The sequence below is a fragment of the Lepisosteus platostomus genome, chromosome 28 (assembly GCF_059453375.1).
Source record: "Lepisosteus platostomus isolate fLepPlt1 chromosome 28, fLepPlt1.hap1, whole genome shotgun sequence".
Taxonomy (NCBI): Eukaryota; Metazoa; Chordata; class Actinopteri; order Semionotiformes; family Lepisosteidae; genus Lepisosteus; species Lepisosteus platostomus.
In genome coordinates this window covers 679594-697498 of record NC_142638.1, presented here as the reverse complement: position 1 = coordinate 697498, position 17905 = coordinate 679594, and the positions used below count along the sequence as shown (strand labels likewise).

Genomic DNA, 17905 nt, shown 5'->3' with positions numbered 1-17905 from the left:
CACAGTACTTGCAAGTATGTGGGGTGACTCCAGACGCCCAGGGGTGTATGTCAGGTGAGGGGGTACCGTGCTGCGCCCCAGGAGGGGGGCGGCGCCGCTCGGCTTGGTGCCGTTGGTGGCGAACTGCTCTCTACACAGCTGCAGGTCAGGGCTCACTGGTACCGCTGGAACCGGTACCGGCACCGTGGATTTCCGAGCCTCGATCGGACGCGGCGGCGATGCGCGTCTGTTGTGTTTGTGCTGCGCTCCGGCAGTGACAGCACAACGTCACCGGTTTCAAATATCTGGCCTTATCTGTTGCTAAACACCACTGTTACAGAGTTTGAAACACCCATTCCCCCTTTTGCCGAGCTCTCAGTGTTGACTGTGTAAGTTAGGCCGTGGCTAAAAACTCAACCCCTTTAGCTTTTCTTTAGAAAGGTTTTTCCAAGCTCTGGAAAGGATAGTACAGAGGTTCCCAATCCTGGTACTGGAGGAACACTGCTGAGCTCTGAATCTATGGTGTTCATCGATGATTTAATTGCTTTTCTTGCTTGTTTAGATTTTTAAAGTTGATTCTCCTGTTCGCCTTGAGTGTCAGATTCCTTGCTTCACAAGGTATCGATTCCAGCATCTTCAGCACACGGAACAACATCTTCCTCCGTGTTTTGTTTAGTTTAAGCAGTCCATTTGTTCAAGAATTTTAGTTCAGCCTCAGCCACAGCAATAATGCGTGTGGTGTGAGCTGGCACCAGGCACAAAACGGAGCAGGCTCAAACACCACACTGCCCACACGGCCTTGTGTGTCACGCAGGGCCTGATGCACAGGCTTCTGTAGAAAGATAATAAGTGTTTCTTGAGATTGTAAATATTGTAGAAAAAAAGTGGTCTGTAATCTTCTGGGTGTGCTCTTTTTATTTTGGCAGAGCACAAATTGGTGCCAATTGCATGACAGCAAGTCAAAGTACAACTGCCTGTCACCTTGACTGAGCTGAGACCACCGAAATAGTTCCCTCTTGTGACCTACGATGTTACTTACGATTCAGTTTTTAAATACCAATGCTTATTTATTTTTACCTTTCTTTCTAAGCAAAAGGGGTAGTGCAAACCTCTTTCTGCTGCTTCCACATCTATAAAGGGGAAGGAGCCATGTACTGTTAGCACACTGTTTGAACCAGCTGAGTTAAACTGGCCTGACGTTTGGGACTATTCCCAATTCCCACCGGACTGCATTTATTGTGGTTCTTCTGAGAGAAAACTGGAAGAGGTAAGCCAGCAGATTTCACACTCTGTTTAGTTGTGTGGCTTGCTTTGTTATAGTCCAATCCATCAAGCAAATAAACTCCATGTGGTCTTTGTTTTTATGAGGTGAAAAATAGCTGTAAGAAACAAATGCATTGTGGGCCAAACACAAGGCAGATCCAACAGAATCAGCCTCCTGGCAAGGAGATTGTGAATGTGAAACACCTCTCTAAGGGCTCACTCCAATAAATCAGGGGGAGGGGGTTGTATTTGCATTTGTGAGTTAGCACACACTGTGAGAAAGGGCCACAATGAATACTTTCCACTGTGAAAAGCCATCTATCCACCAGTAAAGGCTGTCTCTTGCTTACGAAAAAACAAGCAACGACTATGATTATGATTATGGAACTAGTGAAGGTTTGCTTCAGCTGAAAGCAGATGAAAGGAGACAGCTTTCGGCTGTGGAGCCTTCTTTGGGTGTGTCAACCCGAAGAAGGCTCCACAGCCGAAACGTTGTGTTTCTTTTCAGCTGGAACAAAGCTTTACTAGTTCCTTTGCAGCCTACGCATGCTGACGCAGCTCCCTACTTGATCATGATTATGTCTTAGAAATTAATTTGTTAAGCAGTTCCCCCTGTGAGGACTAGTAGACTCCCTCTCTTACATTCTGCCTACATAACTGCACGAGGCTGGTGTGACCAACTTTGGTGTTTGTGTCTGCTCTGTTTTGTGCTCTGTGATTTTCCACAGTAAAGACAGCTGACTTTAAGAAGGTTCTGTAGATCCACTCAATCAAGGTGCAGCAGAAGCAATGAAGTGAACATTTCATGTTTGCTTTCTGTTATGAAATAAGTCTTTATCTGATGCCTGTGTTTTATACAGACTGTTGTAAAAGTCTCAGTATATGGACTTTGTTCTGGAATGAAAAGCTTCAATGTTCTCTTCATTTGGAGACCCCCAGCACCAAGCACAAAATGGAGCAACACTAACACAGCGGAATCTGACAGCTTGGCCCTGTATCCAGTGAAGGACTTGATACAGAGGGTGATATTTTTATCACTGGTACCAGAGTGTTGTAGGAAAACCAGAAAATGCCTTGTGATAGGGAACCTGTGTGGGATTATCTTGCTCCATCTTTTTGGCCAGGGTTCTGATGTGCGTTATCTCCTCTGGCCAGAGCTGTCTGTCTCAGCAGGTTCAGAGCCAGGCAAGTGTCTCCAGGAGGGGCCCAAATGTACAGTAGGTCTCAAGACAGAGCTCGCCTGCATGTGTCTCTGTCACTTAAAATGTGATTCTTAGAAATGCAAAATCATGCTAAAGTGTGGTTGTTTAATATAATGGGAACATGACAAGAGGACTGCTGATGCCCTGAGTGACAACACAGATACACTGGGCAACAAACAGGCAGTGCAGACTGTCAAGATAAAGGGAAGTTGATGTCATACCGTTTGGGCTCTTTTTCACTATTTCGCATGAGTTCAACAAACTGGACGGCCAAAGCGTCAGCTCTGCGGGCCCGCTCTGTGTTTACAGTGCCATCTGGTGGAGACAGAGCCGCATTGGAGCAGCGCTGCCGAACAGGGGCTCCCCGCGCCCGAGCAGGGGCACGGCTGTCTTCCGGTTTCTGCTGCAGCCGAGCTCTTAATCGTCAAGGATTTCGGTTTTCTATTCGGGTCCTAACTGCGAATTTATATTCACCTCCTGCAAGGGCGGATGGGTTGTGGAAAAAGAGATACTGATTGTGGGCACATTGTTATTATAAATAAATAACCCTTAGACTTATATAGCGCTTTTCTGGACACTCCCCTCAAAGCGCTTTGCAGGTAATGGGGATCCCCTCCACCACCCGCAGTGTGCAGCCCCACCTGCTTGATATGACGGCAGCTGTAGTCAAATCCATACAGGCACACATGCAGTAAATTTATTATTATTATTATTATAATTATTATATATTAGATTGAAAAAAAACGCAGAAAAATAGTTTTCCCTGCTTATTTGTAAGGTATTATTTCCTTAATTCCCCAAATGGTTATCTAATTTGTACTTTAATAATAATAATCTATGAATTGGCTTCATCACACTGCTCTCCTCCCCACTAATAGCTGATGTGTGGTGAGCGTTCTGGCGCACTATGGCTGCCGTCACATCATCCAGGTGGGGCTGCACACTGGTGGTGGTGGAGGGGAGTCCCCATTACCTGTAAAGCACTTTAAGTCGAGTGTCCAGAAAAGCGCTATATAAGTGTAAGCAATTATTACAATTATTACTATTATTATTATTATTATTATTATTTGTACTTTCACTGCATCATGCGTTGTAAGAATCATAAGCCATACCCTCCCCTGCCACCGTGACCCCAGTAGGCTCCAGGGTGCTCCCTGGGCTGGCAGGGAGAGCCGACCTCCTCCTGAATCACTTCCTCATGGGAGGGAGACAACTGCCAAGGCAGTGCCGTCCCTTGTCTAGGTTTACTGGGAAACTTGGGGAGAATCAAAGAGCAACACAGCACAGGGGTATTTCAGGAAACGCCGCAGTGCAGAGCGGAGTGAAATCAGGGTAAAATCAGAGGTCAGTGCAGCACAGCGCAGTGAAAGTGCTGCACAGAGTAGCATGGTAATGCACAACGCATCCCCTGGGACTGGCGATAAAGACAATAAACACATCGTACAATAACTGGAAACTGGCTCCTATCCTGCACATGTACAAGAGTTCATGGCAAAGAGGTGTGACAGGCAGTGTGTCTGTCTAAGAAGAGCCAGTCGTCAGTCATCAAGCTCCCCGATACCTGGCAGCTGAGCACCTTCTTATTGAATTTACTGTCTCCTCAGCAGGGCACCAGCAGCCTGTGGGAGAGTGGTTACAGAACACCAGTACTGTACCGTACTACGATGGGTAACATGCACTCCGCACTGTGGAAGCAGATGGGTAAAAGTGTTGGCACCACATGCAGCATGATGTTTAAGGCCAGGCTGCCTCTTGCTGGTGCATCAGTCTGCTCCTCCAGCGCACAGCCCAGCACTGTCTCAGTCAGACTCTCTCATTGTCAGGGTCCTGGCTTTGCACTGGAGACAGCAGTTCAGTCACTGGTCAGCAGGGTCTGGAACTGCAGGGCTGCCTGCCTGATCTCCCTCAGAATGGAGCAGCGCCCTGAGCCCCACACTCTCACTAATTCACGGACCACAGCTCCGCTCCTTAGTTCAGTGCGCAGTCACATTCACGCAGTCATGAGCTGGGCAGGAAAAACAGGAAGTTTTCTCATAGTGAAAGCCACACTGAGACAGGCCAACTGTCAACCGGACACAATGTGTGTGCGGGAGCCTTATAAAACCTGTCTCATTGGCACGCAGAATACAACTCCAGCACAGCACCTAGCACAACATGGAACAGACATCAACACCTCTGCATCTCGTAACTTGGGCTGACAGCTGCAGGGATACTCAGGATTTCTGCACGGCTGCATCACTAGTTGATCTGTAAGCACTCCCTGTGGATGGCTGGACTCTTCTCCATTCCTAGGTCAGCTCAGCTCTGGGAAGATGAGGAATAGATGTTTTTGCTGAAGCACAACACCGCATGTGCAGGTTCATTAACACTCAGACGTATTTCTCCAATGCCGCCAGCTACAGACAGCACTGGGCCTGTCATCAGGTGTTAGCAAAGCAGCTTTTCACATGTCACAGCGGCCCCTTCTGGGCACATGTGCAACAAGGTCAGATGAAAGTAATTAAAATACCTCTTTAATGATAAACTGCCCCTTCTTAATACTGTGCCTCTTGTCTGCAGCTGTGGGATGAACTGTAAGGAGGGGACGGAAAAGACTGTTTTCATGTTTTCAGTTTTAAGGTTGACATTTCAGAAGAAAAGTACTGATGTACTATATTTTTAATATCTTTAAAACTTTCTAATCACCATCTAATCACCCCCCCCCCACCAAATATAATTTTGCACATCTTGTTTTATCTGTGAATCTTTTCTCAGCCACAGATGGGAACAGTCTGATCTCAGTGTTACTCTCCGTTTGCATACAGATCATTCAAGTGTCAAGAGGTAATTCATTAGAAACGCCTTCCTGCTTCATATACTGTACGTGTCTCCATTTACATTCCATCCCACTCACTTGATCAGCGTTGCATTCCTGCAGCATGTCAAAACACTGAACGTTGTACATCTTACCTTTCTCAAAATCATAACTGTTCTTGTTGCACTGAGAAAATATTTTGTAACCCTTTTCAGTTGACTCTGGGAACAGGGTCAGCAAGCTTTTTTTAACAACAATAACGAGGACACAACGGAGTCTCCATTATCTTGGATCTATGTAATTGATTAACAGGGCTAAAGCCGGTTTAAGCTTCTTGACGTTAAGCAGCCCATCGGTTCACCCCTCACCCAAGAGCTGAAAGGCACTGAATCCGGGTCCACATCGACTCCCAGGTATCGCCCACGAGCCCCTCCCAGATCTGTTTCACTGAACGGTCTGCAGTGACCTCAGAGTCACGCTGCGCTGCACCTGAAGGCACCAGTGGCACTGGAACTGAAGCACCTCCTTACTGAGAAGCAGCCACGTCCCCTCAGATAAGGGACAGCTACTTGAATCTTTAGTGATTCTGGCAACACTAAAAGGAAAAACAAAACTGCATGTTCTTGTGTGACTCTCTTTGTTTCTTCTTCTTAGATGTTTCCAAGATAATAGGTGCTGTTTTCACGTAGTTTTTTGAAAGGAACTCGTTAACCTCATGGGGGGAAGGGGGACAGAAGTGACAGTTGTGTCACTGCTCCTTTTCTCCTCATTAGGTCAGCTCTGTGGCGTAACACTGAAATGCTTCCCTGTCTGTTCATTACACTCAACTTGAAACATAGTGCTTAGCATACAAAGGGGAAATATGGAAACAGAAAACATTCACACAAACCAGAAACCCCAAATATAAGAAAGAGAGCTCATTGGGCCGTAGATAACAGAGCTGTTGAGTAATAGTTAGTTAATAATTAGAGCTGTTATTATCTCTGCATTATGAGGTGCTCCTAGATTTAGTTCCCCTGACACAGAATTTACTGGTGTATTTGCTCAGTGCTCAACAGCAATCCAGGATGCCAGTGGACCCCTCAGTCCTTGTGGACCCCTCGCATCCATTCCTCTCTGGACTCTTCAGCGCTGGAGGATGATGGGATACTAGTGTCTAAGGTGGAGGAGCCCCACTCTGTCGTGCGGCGTGCTGGCACGACTGGTTCTAAGCAATCTGTAGCCGGTGTTGGTCTTCCGGTCTGGGTCAGGCACTCGGCTCGACCGGTGCTGTGATGGCAGGAGATGCAGTGGCACCGGATCCCTCCCCGGACCCGTGGGTCTGTCACGCAGCCTTCCGGACCTTCCTGTGTCTGTGCCACAGCAGGCTGGCCAGGCCCTGGGCCAGAAAGGGCCAGAGGAGCAGGAAGAGGAGAGTGCGCCCAGACACACCGAACGCCCCGTACCAGGGGCCCTGCAGGCAAACACAAAACAGAGAAGAGTAAAACACAGCACAAACACGGCTCTTTACAATGCAAAATCGTGAAGCCTGTTTTCAAGATCTCCTCTCTCCTGCTCTGTATTCGGTATGAGGACCATAGGCTTGTCCTTCTGAAGTGCCTTTCCAGAAAGACTGAACTGTGTGAAAATGAAAACTTAGACAGCAGGAAGGTTCATCTCAAATCCAGCACAGGACAGAGCCCGTTGTGGGTGTTTCTGTCAGTGTCCTGGTTGTTTTTTAAAGCAAGGATTCAAAGGGTAAAGGTCAAGGGCTAAAGGTTAGAGGTTGGCCAATCTGTAAGAGGGCAATGGGGTTAATGTGCTGAAACAAGGAACTGTTACTCCAGTGTAATTATACATGAAGTGACATGAACAGGCTGCCAAGTTCAGCAGTGAATTCAGCCTGGAATCTGGGGGTGGCCGAGGCCGATCCTGGAAAGCCACAGGTCACACTAAAACCGCATTTTCATGTTGTATGAAATGCAAGGTTTCAGTCTGTTTAGCAGGTATTCTGTTTAGTGAAGTCTGGATTGTTCATCTCTTGTGTGGAGAGGCTGAGGAGAGCTCCTGTCATCACATCAAGACATCTCTAAATCACTAAATTATTTAATGACGAGCTGCCAAAGTGTTTTAAACAGTTGAACAGTTAAACAAGGTAACCAATGACACTTGCTGGAAAGTAAGTGACCACCTTAATGCCACACCTTCAGAAGGTGTCAATTAATGTGACATTGTCCATATTAATCCAGAAAGTCATTAATCCATTCAGTAACTAGCATTCATCACTTTTGACCAATCACCGCCGGGCAGGCTAGGTGGACTATTCTTTGTAACCTTTTTTGTTCCTTCATACAAACAGCTCCTCAGGTGTCACTGACCATCTCTGCAGATCAGATTGGGGTGTAGCCAGTTGTAAAAACAATCTGAACTTTTTGTCTAAGTGATAAACCTTTGAACAAATATGCAGTCAAATTTAAAGTCATTAATAAAAATGTGTACTGTGGAGCACAGTCGAATGGAACTGAAGTCAGCAGGAAACTGTAACTAATGATTCATAAATAGCCATTTACTAGAAAGCATTACCAAGAACGAGTTTCAGGAAAGCCAGATGATATGATTGGTATTCAGAGCCTTTTTGATGATCACAGCAGACACCGGCACACCCCTCCCCGCTGCAGGGCGAGAGCAGACTTCCGCCCACAAATTCCACTGTCAGTCAGAACACAGGCTGGCCAATTACAGAGCAACGCTCCATCGTCTTAATGAAAGGTGGAATTTTTGTTGTCAGATCCGTTGCTGATAAGCTTATTTTTTAACCCGAGGTTTGAAGGTCGCGTAGGCTGGCTGATTCCTCAGAACAGGTTTGAATAATGTACCTCAGCCCTGACACTACGCTCACATTCCTAGCTTCCTAGCTGCTGTAACAGGTGCTTCTTTGTGGCAGCACGACTAGAAGGGCCCATGTACATAAACCCCAAGTCTTGCCTTCCTTAGCTCAGGCACGACCGGCTCAGTGGTATTTCCCTGTCCTCCTTTAACTTGGTCCTTGAGCTTCACTGTTCTTTCCTCACTCACTCTTACTCTTTCTACACCCTGGATTAAAGTGAACTTTGACCAGCAGATACCGTCGGGCCAGAGGTCGGAGATATAACTGTTGTCCCTGATAATCAGACACGACACCCGTCGACTCCAGCAGACTGAACAATAGACTGAGATGTAGATCTCTCCCTGAACAGATCTGTTCTAAGGCTTTGTCATACCCATGACTTTTCCCTCTACAACCCTCTCCGAGGACGCTTCCTGACAGATCCCTGGAGTGATGACATGTCTCCTGCACTCCAGTCTCCTCTTTCTCGCCACACTCCTAACAGCACGACCTCTTCACCTCTGCTTCCTCTGAACGAAAGAGGCACTTGCAAAGCCGCCGTGAGACAGGTGTGACGGGTTCCCTGGCCCGTCTCGTCCTCTTTCATCGTGCGCATCCGATCACGGAGACAAACACAATCCCACGCCTCGGCCGCTAACCGCCCGTGTCGCCCTGCGGAAGCACCTGAGCTCTTTACCTTTTCCGCAGGAGTGACGTCTCGCGCTGCAGGTCTCCAGCCTCGCTCCCGTTCCTGGAGCACAGAGAGACAGAGTTCAGGAGACAGGTCTCCGAGTGCCCAACGCCTACCGCTCAGCGCTCACGCCCTCCTGCGTGTGCTGCCCTGCTGCCCCTCCGAAAATCTGAAATCGCATTCCTGACATCGGAGCTCCTCCTTTTCACACAACACTGCCAGGAATTTGACCTGTCCACCATGTTACACAGGTACGCAGAATTCCCCGTTTCCAGAGCAGGATCATACCAACTCCACCACCGTTTGTGGCCTGAGCCTTGGTTTAACAGTGCAGAGCGGTGCTCCAGCTCTTTGCATTTGTTTGCGCTTTGACTCGCAGGCACAGCTCTCGACATGTCGAGAAGCAGAGGTCTGACCAGCTGGAGGGCAGCCGGTGGGTTTGTCATGAGAAGGACCTCCGGCTTTTTCAAGCTCCCCGATTATCCTGTAGGTCAGGGGATCTTGGCTCCTGTGCTCTGGGAGCTGTAGCCCAGCATGTCTCCTCGGTCTGGTCCACCTGGGTAATTAAATGCTCGGAATACTGGGATGGGATGTTTTTTGACAACCTTTGACACAGACTGTCTTCTTGAATTCCCATAGTAAATCTGTGGTATGTTCAGTCTCGAGTATTTCCATGCACTTACTGTGCTAGGATGGGGCTCCCATGCCAGCACACATGCCTTGCCACACGGCTCTCTGCTGCCCCCCGGAGGTGCTGGGCAGGGCCAGCAGAGCCTACCTGTGCCGGCGTCAGCCTCTCCAGCGTCTCCAGCCGCTCCAGTAGGTGGCGCATGTCCTCCTGCAGTCTCTGCAGCGCCAGGGCAACCTGCTCCTGCACCGCGGCCCCCTGGCCGACCCCCGGGCCTCCCTCCTCGCCGTCCCTGCCCCCTGCCCCCGCGCCCCCCGCCAGCGCCCGCCCCGCGCGGGGGACGTCACCCCGGTCCCTGGAGCCTGCAGCGACACAAACGCAAATGAATGGTGAGATTGCCAGGCGTGGCGCCACACCAGCCCCCCCGCCAGCAGCAGCGCCGCAGCGCGTGGTTCCCCCTGGCCAAGCGCCCAGGGGCCCGGGGCCCCAGCATGAACACGGACACCCAGAGAGGAGCTCGATGAGGAGCACTAATGGGCAAGTCTGCATCTCAGCACCTGTCCGACTTGCTGTCCCGAGGAAAGATCATCAATATGAAATGCACTGGCTGGCAGGCAGCTCTGCACGGATCTGTTGAAGCGCAACGAATTGATCACACTAGCTGAACGTGGCAGTGATTTCAGCCTAGCTGTGTTGTCAAGCATACGTATCATGAATCAACCCAACGAGGGGCAAGCTTTTGAGGTTTCTTTCTTTTTAAGCCAACAAAGAGAAGGAATAAGAGAACGATGTCTTCTCACGTGTCTCCTCTCTGCATCCTTCTCGTACTGCCCTGGGGGAACCCCTCCTCCTCATCCTCTGTCCCCTTTCTCCGCCTTGGCCCAGTCCCATCTGGGTTGCCTCAGCAACGGGGGTGTGGTCAGAACCAAGACCATTCAGCCATTGGTCGCACTACAGACAGAGAACACAGTGTGACCTCCACAGGCCACACCCACAAAGAGACACGCCCCCATTACAGAGCTCCACACGGGGACTGTAGGCTCTGGCCCCTATGGGTGCTTCTCCACTCTTTATTTCTTTAAGGAAGTTTAAAGTTTAAAGTTCCTGGTTCTCCATCGAAACATCACAGATCTTGCCAGCTCTGCAGTTCCCATCCATCCTTCCATTTTCCTGAGGCTAGATGGGACTGCACTGTGGACAACCACAACCCATCACTGTCAGACCTTTGTCAAAATGTCAGGGGGTTAAAAGAAATTGGGTCAGCCCCTTACTGGACAAATTAGGTGCCCATCACCCAGCTATTAGGATAAGTGGTTAAAAATTCTCCTGTATGAAAGAGAACCAGATAAAATCTGCACTTTTTTTTTCCTCATGGATTTATTTTGCATTTCCACTGCTTCCCAATATTCACATCCTGCTTTACCAAATCTGTGCTTTACTGTAATTACGACAGTATAGATTCTTAGTAATTAACTCACATCATTAGCTAGTGGAGAAACATGTTTCACCTTTGCTCAAGAGGCTGTTGGTCAAAAATCTGTGACCTTTGACTCCTGTACCTTATCGTGGTCCAGGCGTTCCAGCGAGTCACAGAAGACCTCTCCCTCCGAGTCACTGGACACCCGAGGGCCCTCCAGCACCACCCCTGCAGCAGAGAGACACGAGTCGCCAGCATGAAACATCCCTCCCTGGATAGCACCCCTCCGTCCCTGAACCCCAACAGACAGCACTGACACCGGGGAGGGAGTGCAGACCGGACCGGGACTGGGGGAGGGGAGTTTTCCCTCTTAACAGCAGAAACACCAACCAGTCGATCCAGCCCTGCTGCACAGGTAGATCTAACGAGGAGCCACCCACGGCTCACGTGAAGAGACACCGATAACTCCCTCACAGCGAGAAAAGGAGCTCATCACTCCTTGAGGACACCAGTCACACTCTGGGGAGTTTCCTTCGATTCACAGCTGCCCGGGGAAGACAGTGGACCACATTTTCCTAGATGCAGCACCTATTCAGTCAGGGTCACTTCAGAGCTGGAGTGTTTGCAGCTGGCTGACTGCGTGCTCTTTGGCTCACAACAGAATTCAGTTCAGACAAGTAATTCAATCACAGAGCCAGGGACCAGGGAGAATGATAAGAGACTGCATACCGAATGTGCAGGAGAATGACAGCTCTTAATTACCTCCTCACTCAACACCCCTTTGTTTAAAAACCCAAACCAGCTGAGAGGGGCGTGTCCTGGTAGGCCCGAATTGAGCCATTTGTTTCACAATGTCAGATCCTGGAAGTCACAGGCGTGGTACTGTATGTAGGAACAGGCCCCTTGATCCTCCTGCCTTCTGTTAGCAGTGGTATTAATGATTACACATGAACTGCCCTGAAGAAGCCCAGTTCACAGAATCAGTCTCACAGCCTTTCTACAGCAGAGTCTAAATAAATAAATGAGCTGAACATCTAAACTCAAAGCTGTCAATACGTTAGAGACAGAATCCGATTTAAGTCCTACAAATATAGTTGAGGCTGGCTTTAATTAGGACACAAAGGCATAAATGGTAGTTTAACAAATTACTTTTTTTCTTAATTATTTTTCTTTTAATTCAAATCTCTTATTTCTGTCAAGGCCAGTATTTGGGTTCAGTCCTGTTTCTGTGCTATGTCCTGAAATGTTTTTTAAGAAGTCATCCGCACTGCCTTTCCTTCATTCTTAACTTTCTTCAGAGAGCGATAAACCAGGCAAGAGTCTCTCTTGTCCCCTTTCTTTGATGTTAGTTGCGAAATGTATGTCAATACAGAAACAATGGATCCATTTTCAAACCACTTTAATCCAGTTCAGAGTCACGGAGCAGCCAGAGCCTATCCTGGCAAGCAAGAGGCACAAGTCAATGCACAGACAGGGCACAGACAGGGCACAGACAGGGCACAGACAGGGCACAGACAGGGCACAGACAGGGCACAGACAGACAGCACCCCAGGCGAGGCAGCAATGCTGAACTAATCATATTACTTACTGCAACATGTCTGTGCATGTTCCTGCACTATAAATAGGAAGTATTCAGCATCTGTGGGATACTATTTAGACCATCACACTGTACCAGGGAAGCCTGAGAATCACCTGCTGTGATGCGTTTCCCAGAAACCTCCCCCTGACAGCCGCTCGTCCGCACCGTGTCCCGCGCAGGACGAAGCTCACCGTTCCCCAGGCTCTGCAGCTCCTGGCTCAGCTCGAGACTCGCGCCGCTGTCCGTGTCCGTCCGCTCCAGCCCTGGTCACACACACAGGCAGGAGGGAGAAGAGAGTGTGAGTGGCGTTAGCTCCGTCCACAGGGCCACACCACTCGCATGGGTACAAGCGGGGCTGATGGTCAGCCTGACCCCTTTCCAAACACGCCTCGTCACGAGGCTCACCTCTCTGACACACCTGGCACCCGCACGCTCAGCTCTGGCTTTGTTGGTGCTAGTCCTCACAGACCTGCGTCTACTTGAGGTCCATCAAACAACCTTAAAACTGAACCATTTATTTACAAAGACCCTTTTACAAATTTCAGCTTCAGATGAGGTCATCTGAGGTCAGAAATTACCATCAGATATATTCTTGGTTTCAGAGGACCCCGTATTTCCTGTCCTGTGCCACGTATAAGGGCTCTGCTCTCCTATTCTCTGCAAACAGTGGACTTGAAGGCACCAGTCACAGATGAGATCATGAATGATAAGATAATGACCTGCCCTCAGGCTCTGCAGCGCCTCGGGGAGCTGGGGCATGTCGTGGATGACGTGGTAGAGAGGCTTGAAGTAGTGGAACAGGGCTGCCGTCTTCTCTGTCACGGGCATGGTGTCAATCACCTGTAGGGGGCGACACAGCCTCAGTCGTGCCAGCACGCTGCCTGGACACGCGTGCTCGTACGTGCTCAGGTCACCCCGCGCTCCGAAACACACAGCACACGGAAACAAGTCTGAATCCCAGGGGTATCAGTCTGATCCTCCCCCCGGGCTGTACCAGCAGAAGACAATGCCAGACGCTGGGTACGTCATGCTTTCTACCTTATTAAGAGAGGCCTGGAGTTCCAGCAGTAGGAAATACAGTGACTCTCTGTGCTGAGGACAGGAGAGAGGCCCTACCTCCTGTGCCACTCTCTTTATCTCATCAACGTAGGCTGTCATGGCTGCGCTGTGAGACATGTTTCCCAGGCGCTTCCAGGAGTCCCTGCGAGGAAGAGGCACTATAAAGCCAAATCCCAGCGGCACACACAACGACACAGTCACACGCAAGGACCTGCATGCAGGACGGCGACCAGGAAGAGTTCCTGTGCACGAAGAGGGATGGGCGTCTGGAACAAGCCTGCCAACCACATGCTGAAGCAGATGCCCTGGGGAATACCAGCAAGTGAGCAAACACAATGGGAAGAACCGCCCTCTCTGGTTTGCAATGTTTGCAATGTTTCTAATAAATCTTATGTAAACTTAACACACATACTGTATGTACTGTATTCATAGAAGCAGCATATTCCAGTATATAACCATTGAGACAGATCTATCCAGCTTCCCTGCAAGTCCCTCACCATTTGTAGCGGCCGACGGGGTCCCAGAACCCGGGACGAGGCAGCCTGCAGGGGCCACAGGTCGCCTGCTTGTAGAGCCCGTACAGCCGGAGCATCACGTCATAGGAGGGCTTGTAGCAGCCTGAAGCAGAGCACCACACAGGCCAGCTGTCAGTCAAGCAGAGGCCGAGAAACTCATTCGAAACAAATCGCAACATCTTTTTCCCCGCAGGAGGTTTTAACGTCCGCCCGGCAGATCTGTCGTGTGGCGCCCAGCTCACCGGTCTTGGGCAGGTTCTGGATGACGCAGACCGCGGTCTGGAAGCGCCGGTGGCAGTCCTGGTCTGCGAGAGCCATGCCCCCTGCGGGCACAGCCTCCCCACGGCCCTCCAGGGGCATCTGGCCCGGGTTCAGGGGCGACGGCCTGCGGCACAGCGGCGCCACCCGGGGGGCCCGCCTGGGACTGATCCGTCAGGGCGCCCCGGACCCTCCGTGGAGTTGACAACTGAGTGCAAACACTGCCGAGACACCTCTCAGCCCGCGTAGTGAAAACTAAATGGGAACAAGCAATAGGTTTATTCCCTGCGGAAAAAGAAGAAAGAAAACACGTTTAGGCTGTGGAGCCTTCTTAAATGACCAAGTTAATTACGTAAAGTTCTTCACAGTATGGTGCCATTGTAAAGAGAACTGAAGCAGAAAACAAATTTTCAAAACACTGTGTTCTGTACATGATACATGAAATCATAAAGCTAAGCCTCAGTTTCATAGATTTTATTTGATTCCGTTTAGCTACAGAAGCGCGTTACTTCGCCAATATGCAAGGACCTTTAAATCTTAAAGCCTTTAATCGCTGAAAGTGTCGGTGCTGAAACTCGCCCATGCACTCAAACGGCGGCGGCTGTATCGCGCTGATAGCTTTTATCTTGAGCTCAGCAAGTGATACTTTGCACTTTCCTTCTGACTAAGGTCGGTTACCTTACAAAATTAACCCCGGCGTCCCCTGACCGCTCTGAAACCAGCGGAGCTCACGGCGCACCTGACCGGTACCGACTAGCCCGGCGGGGCGGCTCAGCTCGACTCTGTAGGCTGTCAGGTAGAGCCCATATCGCCTGTTACCCTGCGCGCTTTACGCAGAGAGACAGACAGACTTCAGCAGCCCTGGGCTACAGCGCAGCAGACTGATCCATCAGCTGGTCCCTGGGCGGGCGTGTTTCCGCTTCTCCTCTCGCTTCTTAGCCAATCACAGGCCGAGATTCCGCCCATCCTCCCACCCCCTGCGCAAGATGTTAAGACGGACCAATCGGAATGAGATACTTTCTGGGACAAAACCGTCATAACCGTTATAACCAATGAAAAGATTTTAAATGTTACTTGGCCCCTCCCCCCTGCCAAACCCACACACACACACACTTGCATATGAAGGCGAAGTTTGAGCGCCCTCTTGTGGCAAAAGGCGACTCTTCGGAGGTCCTTGTGTTGAGGACACAGGACTTGTGACCTCAAGGGTTCGACAAGAAGATTTTGTGTTCTCCAGCAGCTGGGCTCTAGAGCTACATTTCTTGTAACTGGAAGAACGCAAATAGACCATAGTTTTGCATCTAAGCAGGGCTTTTATAGGTGCATTTCAGAGCGTGAACTGTCACGCCAGAGTGCTCATTCAGAATTCGGATGTCTGTTTGTCTCAATTTTTTTACTCCTTCAGTAATAATAGTATTAATAATAATAATAATAATAATAATAATAATAATAATAATAATAATAATAATTGCTTACACTTATATAGCGCTTTTCTGGACAATCCACTCAGTGGCCACCCCTGACCCTGCAGAGTTTCATGTTAATGTTCAGCTTTAAATAAGCTGGTTGCATTACAGTCTCAATTTAAATTAAACTGCAAGTGGAAATATCGGGATTTCTCGGATAACTCTGTTAGTTGCATAGTGCATAACAATGAAGGCAAGGAGCAATGACTGTGATCAGGCTGACGGTGATCTGCTCAATTCAGAGACGGTTTACTAGGCTCCTCTGACAAACCGCTGATGGCAGCAGTGTTTTTTCATCAAATAAATGGACACGTTTGAAGGAAACCTTAAAGTGACCTTAAACACGTCTAGACAAAACATGAAAAAAAAATCATTGAAATAACGTGTGCAAGAGTATCCCATCTGGTATCCAGGGTATAGTTTTGTTGTAGGTTGTATTAACCAGAAGGCGGCGCTATATGCTCTAGCATTTTCTAGTTTTACCGCTGAGCCTGACTCTCAGGACTACATGCAGGCTCTGCCACGTTCTCCAGAGCAGTCACTGAGCGCTGATTTATGATGGCGAGATCTCGTACAAGTGTGGTAGAAACTGAATATTGTAGCGTTTCGCACCCCCCCCCCCAGAATGGAGTGTCCCAGTGACCCTTAGCCTTTCACCTTAAGCCTCAACCCTTCTCTTTCACCTAATAAAAGCAGGACAAATCGCTCTTTCACCTCCTGTCCTTTTCAGGCCTCTCTCTTTCTCTTCCACACTCCCTATCCTTATCTCAATTTAAACAGCCTCCTAGCTCCTTATCTACCTTTCATTAACAGCCCTCTGTGAAATAAAAGGGCGATAAAGCCCCCCTGTAATCCTAGACGTCCCCAGATTATTAAACCTCACCAGCCAACACAAGACTGTTCGCTATCCGTCCATTTTCAAACTGTATTTGTCAAATTATATTCAGGTATCTATATATCAATCTTTGTAACTTACATTTAGTTCATTGATCCTCTGAAAAGCGTTACAGTCTACAGTGTATAAACACTTTATTATGTCATAAACAGCCGTTTGGTTTCCAGACACCTTCACAATATTAACGCCCGGACCGGTGTTGAAGGCTGTGACACAGAGAACGGCTCATTCTGTGTTCTAACCTAAAGCTTCGTTTTACATCTTTATCGCGGTACATTCTCGGGAAAACAGAGCGGCATAAAATTCATAAGAACCTCATAGTCGAGGCAGGGTGCCTTTTTTTCCAGTCGAAGTTCTCTCAGCCGGTACTAGGGGGCAACATATCGCCAAGCTGGGATACTGAATAAATCTCGACGCCTGAATGTCTTATGAAGCTTTAGTCCAGCCCGGTCAATTACGAGCTTCGCCGTATCCCAGGTTCTCTGAAAGGGAAATATTAACTTGGATTGCTTCCTCCTATTTTCGGATCCTCGCTGTGTGGATTTTACCCGCAAACCCTAAACCCTGGGGACTCCAAAGCTCTGTGTATATGTTCCCGTCTACTTTTGCTTTTGTCCGGAGAAAGCCGGTGTGGCAGAGGTGTGTTGTGGAATATATACTGTAATTACATACTCGCATTAGAAGATAGCTGGTCAACTAGGGAAACTGGCTGCGCCGGTTTCCACGAGATCGTGGTAAAGGAATAAATGAATGAAATAAACAAAAGGGTGCTTATTTTCCGAAAGCTTTGGTAGAAATCCTGAGGTGGGGGTCTGTCCTGTTAGTCTGGAACGCCATCGCCTCTCTGTCTTGCCTGCGTGTGAGCTTGTCTTTCGTCTCAAGCTATTTGTTCTCACGAATCGGGTTTTTTTTTTCAGTCCGTATTCGCTTTGCTTCAGAGGAGACGTACCCCACAATCAAGCTGCGCTTTGCTCTTTTCGAAAAAAAAAAAGGTTTTAGCCTCTCTCAAACATTTTCGGTGACATCACCGGCTCTGTGGGCAGCCTCCGGATTTTTTTCCCTACTACTAGCGAAGGAAAAGTTTTTTTAACTCGCGAGACGTCTTGGAGACGCCAAACACAAGAGAGCTCACAGAAACGGACCGGGACCGCTGGCCTCAGAGATAAGAAACAGCCGGGAAAAATAAAAATAAAAAACCCTAAACACCACCCGGGTTGGCACCATGTTTAGAAAAAACAAGAAGGACAGAGTTTTGGAGAACGAGGCGGGCAAGTCGGAGTGTAAACAGGATCTGCGCGCACTGAGGAAGTTAGG

General features: G+C 48.9%; 2 protein-coding genes across 7 annotated transcripts in view; one reads left to right on the top strand and one right to left on the bottom strand.

The window, feature by feature from the left end:
- Window positions 1-5084: 5084 nt before the first annotated feature.
- acbd4 (acyl-CoA binding domain containing 4) lies at window positions 5085-15161 on the bottom strand. 4 transcript variants are annotated; one of them, XM_088622767.1, is made up of 11 exons: window positions 14909-15161; window positions 14215-14515; window positions 13955-14075; window positions 13515-13599; window positions 13118-13238; window positions 12590-12661; window positions 10962-11047; window positions 10203-10353; window positions 9553-9764; window positions 8781-8834; window positions 5085-6691 (listed from the first exon to the last, which is right to left on the bottom strand). In XM_088622767.1, the coding sequence occupies exons 2-11, from the start codon at window positions 14330-14332 to the stop codon at window positions 6563-6565; spliced, it is 1149 nt and encodes a 382-aa protein (XP_088478893.1). In that variant the 5' UTR covers window positions 14333-14515; window positions 14909-15161; the 3' UTR covers window positions 5085-6562. The 4 variants fall into 4 exon arrangements, with proteins under 4 accessions (XP_088478893.1, XP_088478894.1, XP_088478891.1 ...); XM_088622768.1 differs by having other exon boundaries at window positions 12512-12661; window positions 13955-14101; window positions 14909-15160; XM_088622765.1 differs by having other exon boundaries at window positions 12512-12661; window positions 14909-15159.
- A 1787-nt stretch (window positions 15162-16948) lies between these two features.
- LOC148638514 (1-phosphatidylinositol 4,5-bisphosphate phosphodiesterase delta-3-A-like) overlaps window positions 16949-17905 on the top strand; it is a 29829-nt gene continuing 28872 nt past the window's right edge. For 2 of the 3 annotated variants that reach the window (XM_088623324.1, XM_088623326.1), the window contains exon 1: window positions 16952-17904. In XM_088623324.1, coding sequence (XP_088479450.1) covers window positions 17814-17904 — 91 coding nt within the window. In that variant the 5' untranslated portion in view covers window positions 16952-17813. Of the gene's footprint in view, window position 17905 lies in introns of all 3 variants that reach the window. The other variant, XM_088623325.1, reaches the window with a different exon arrangement.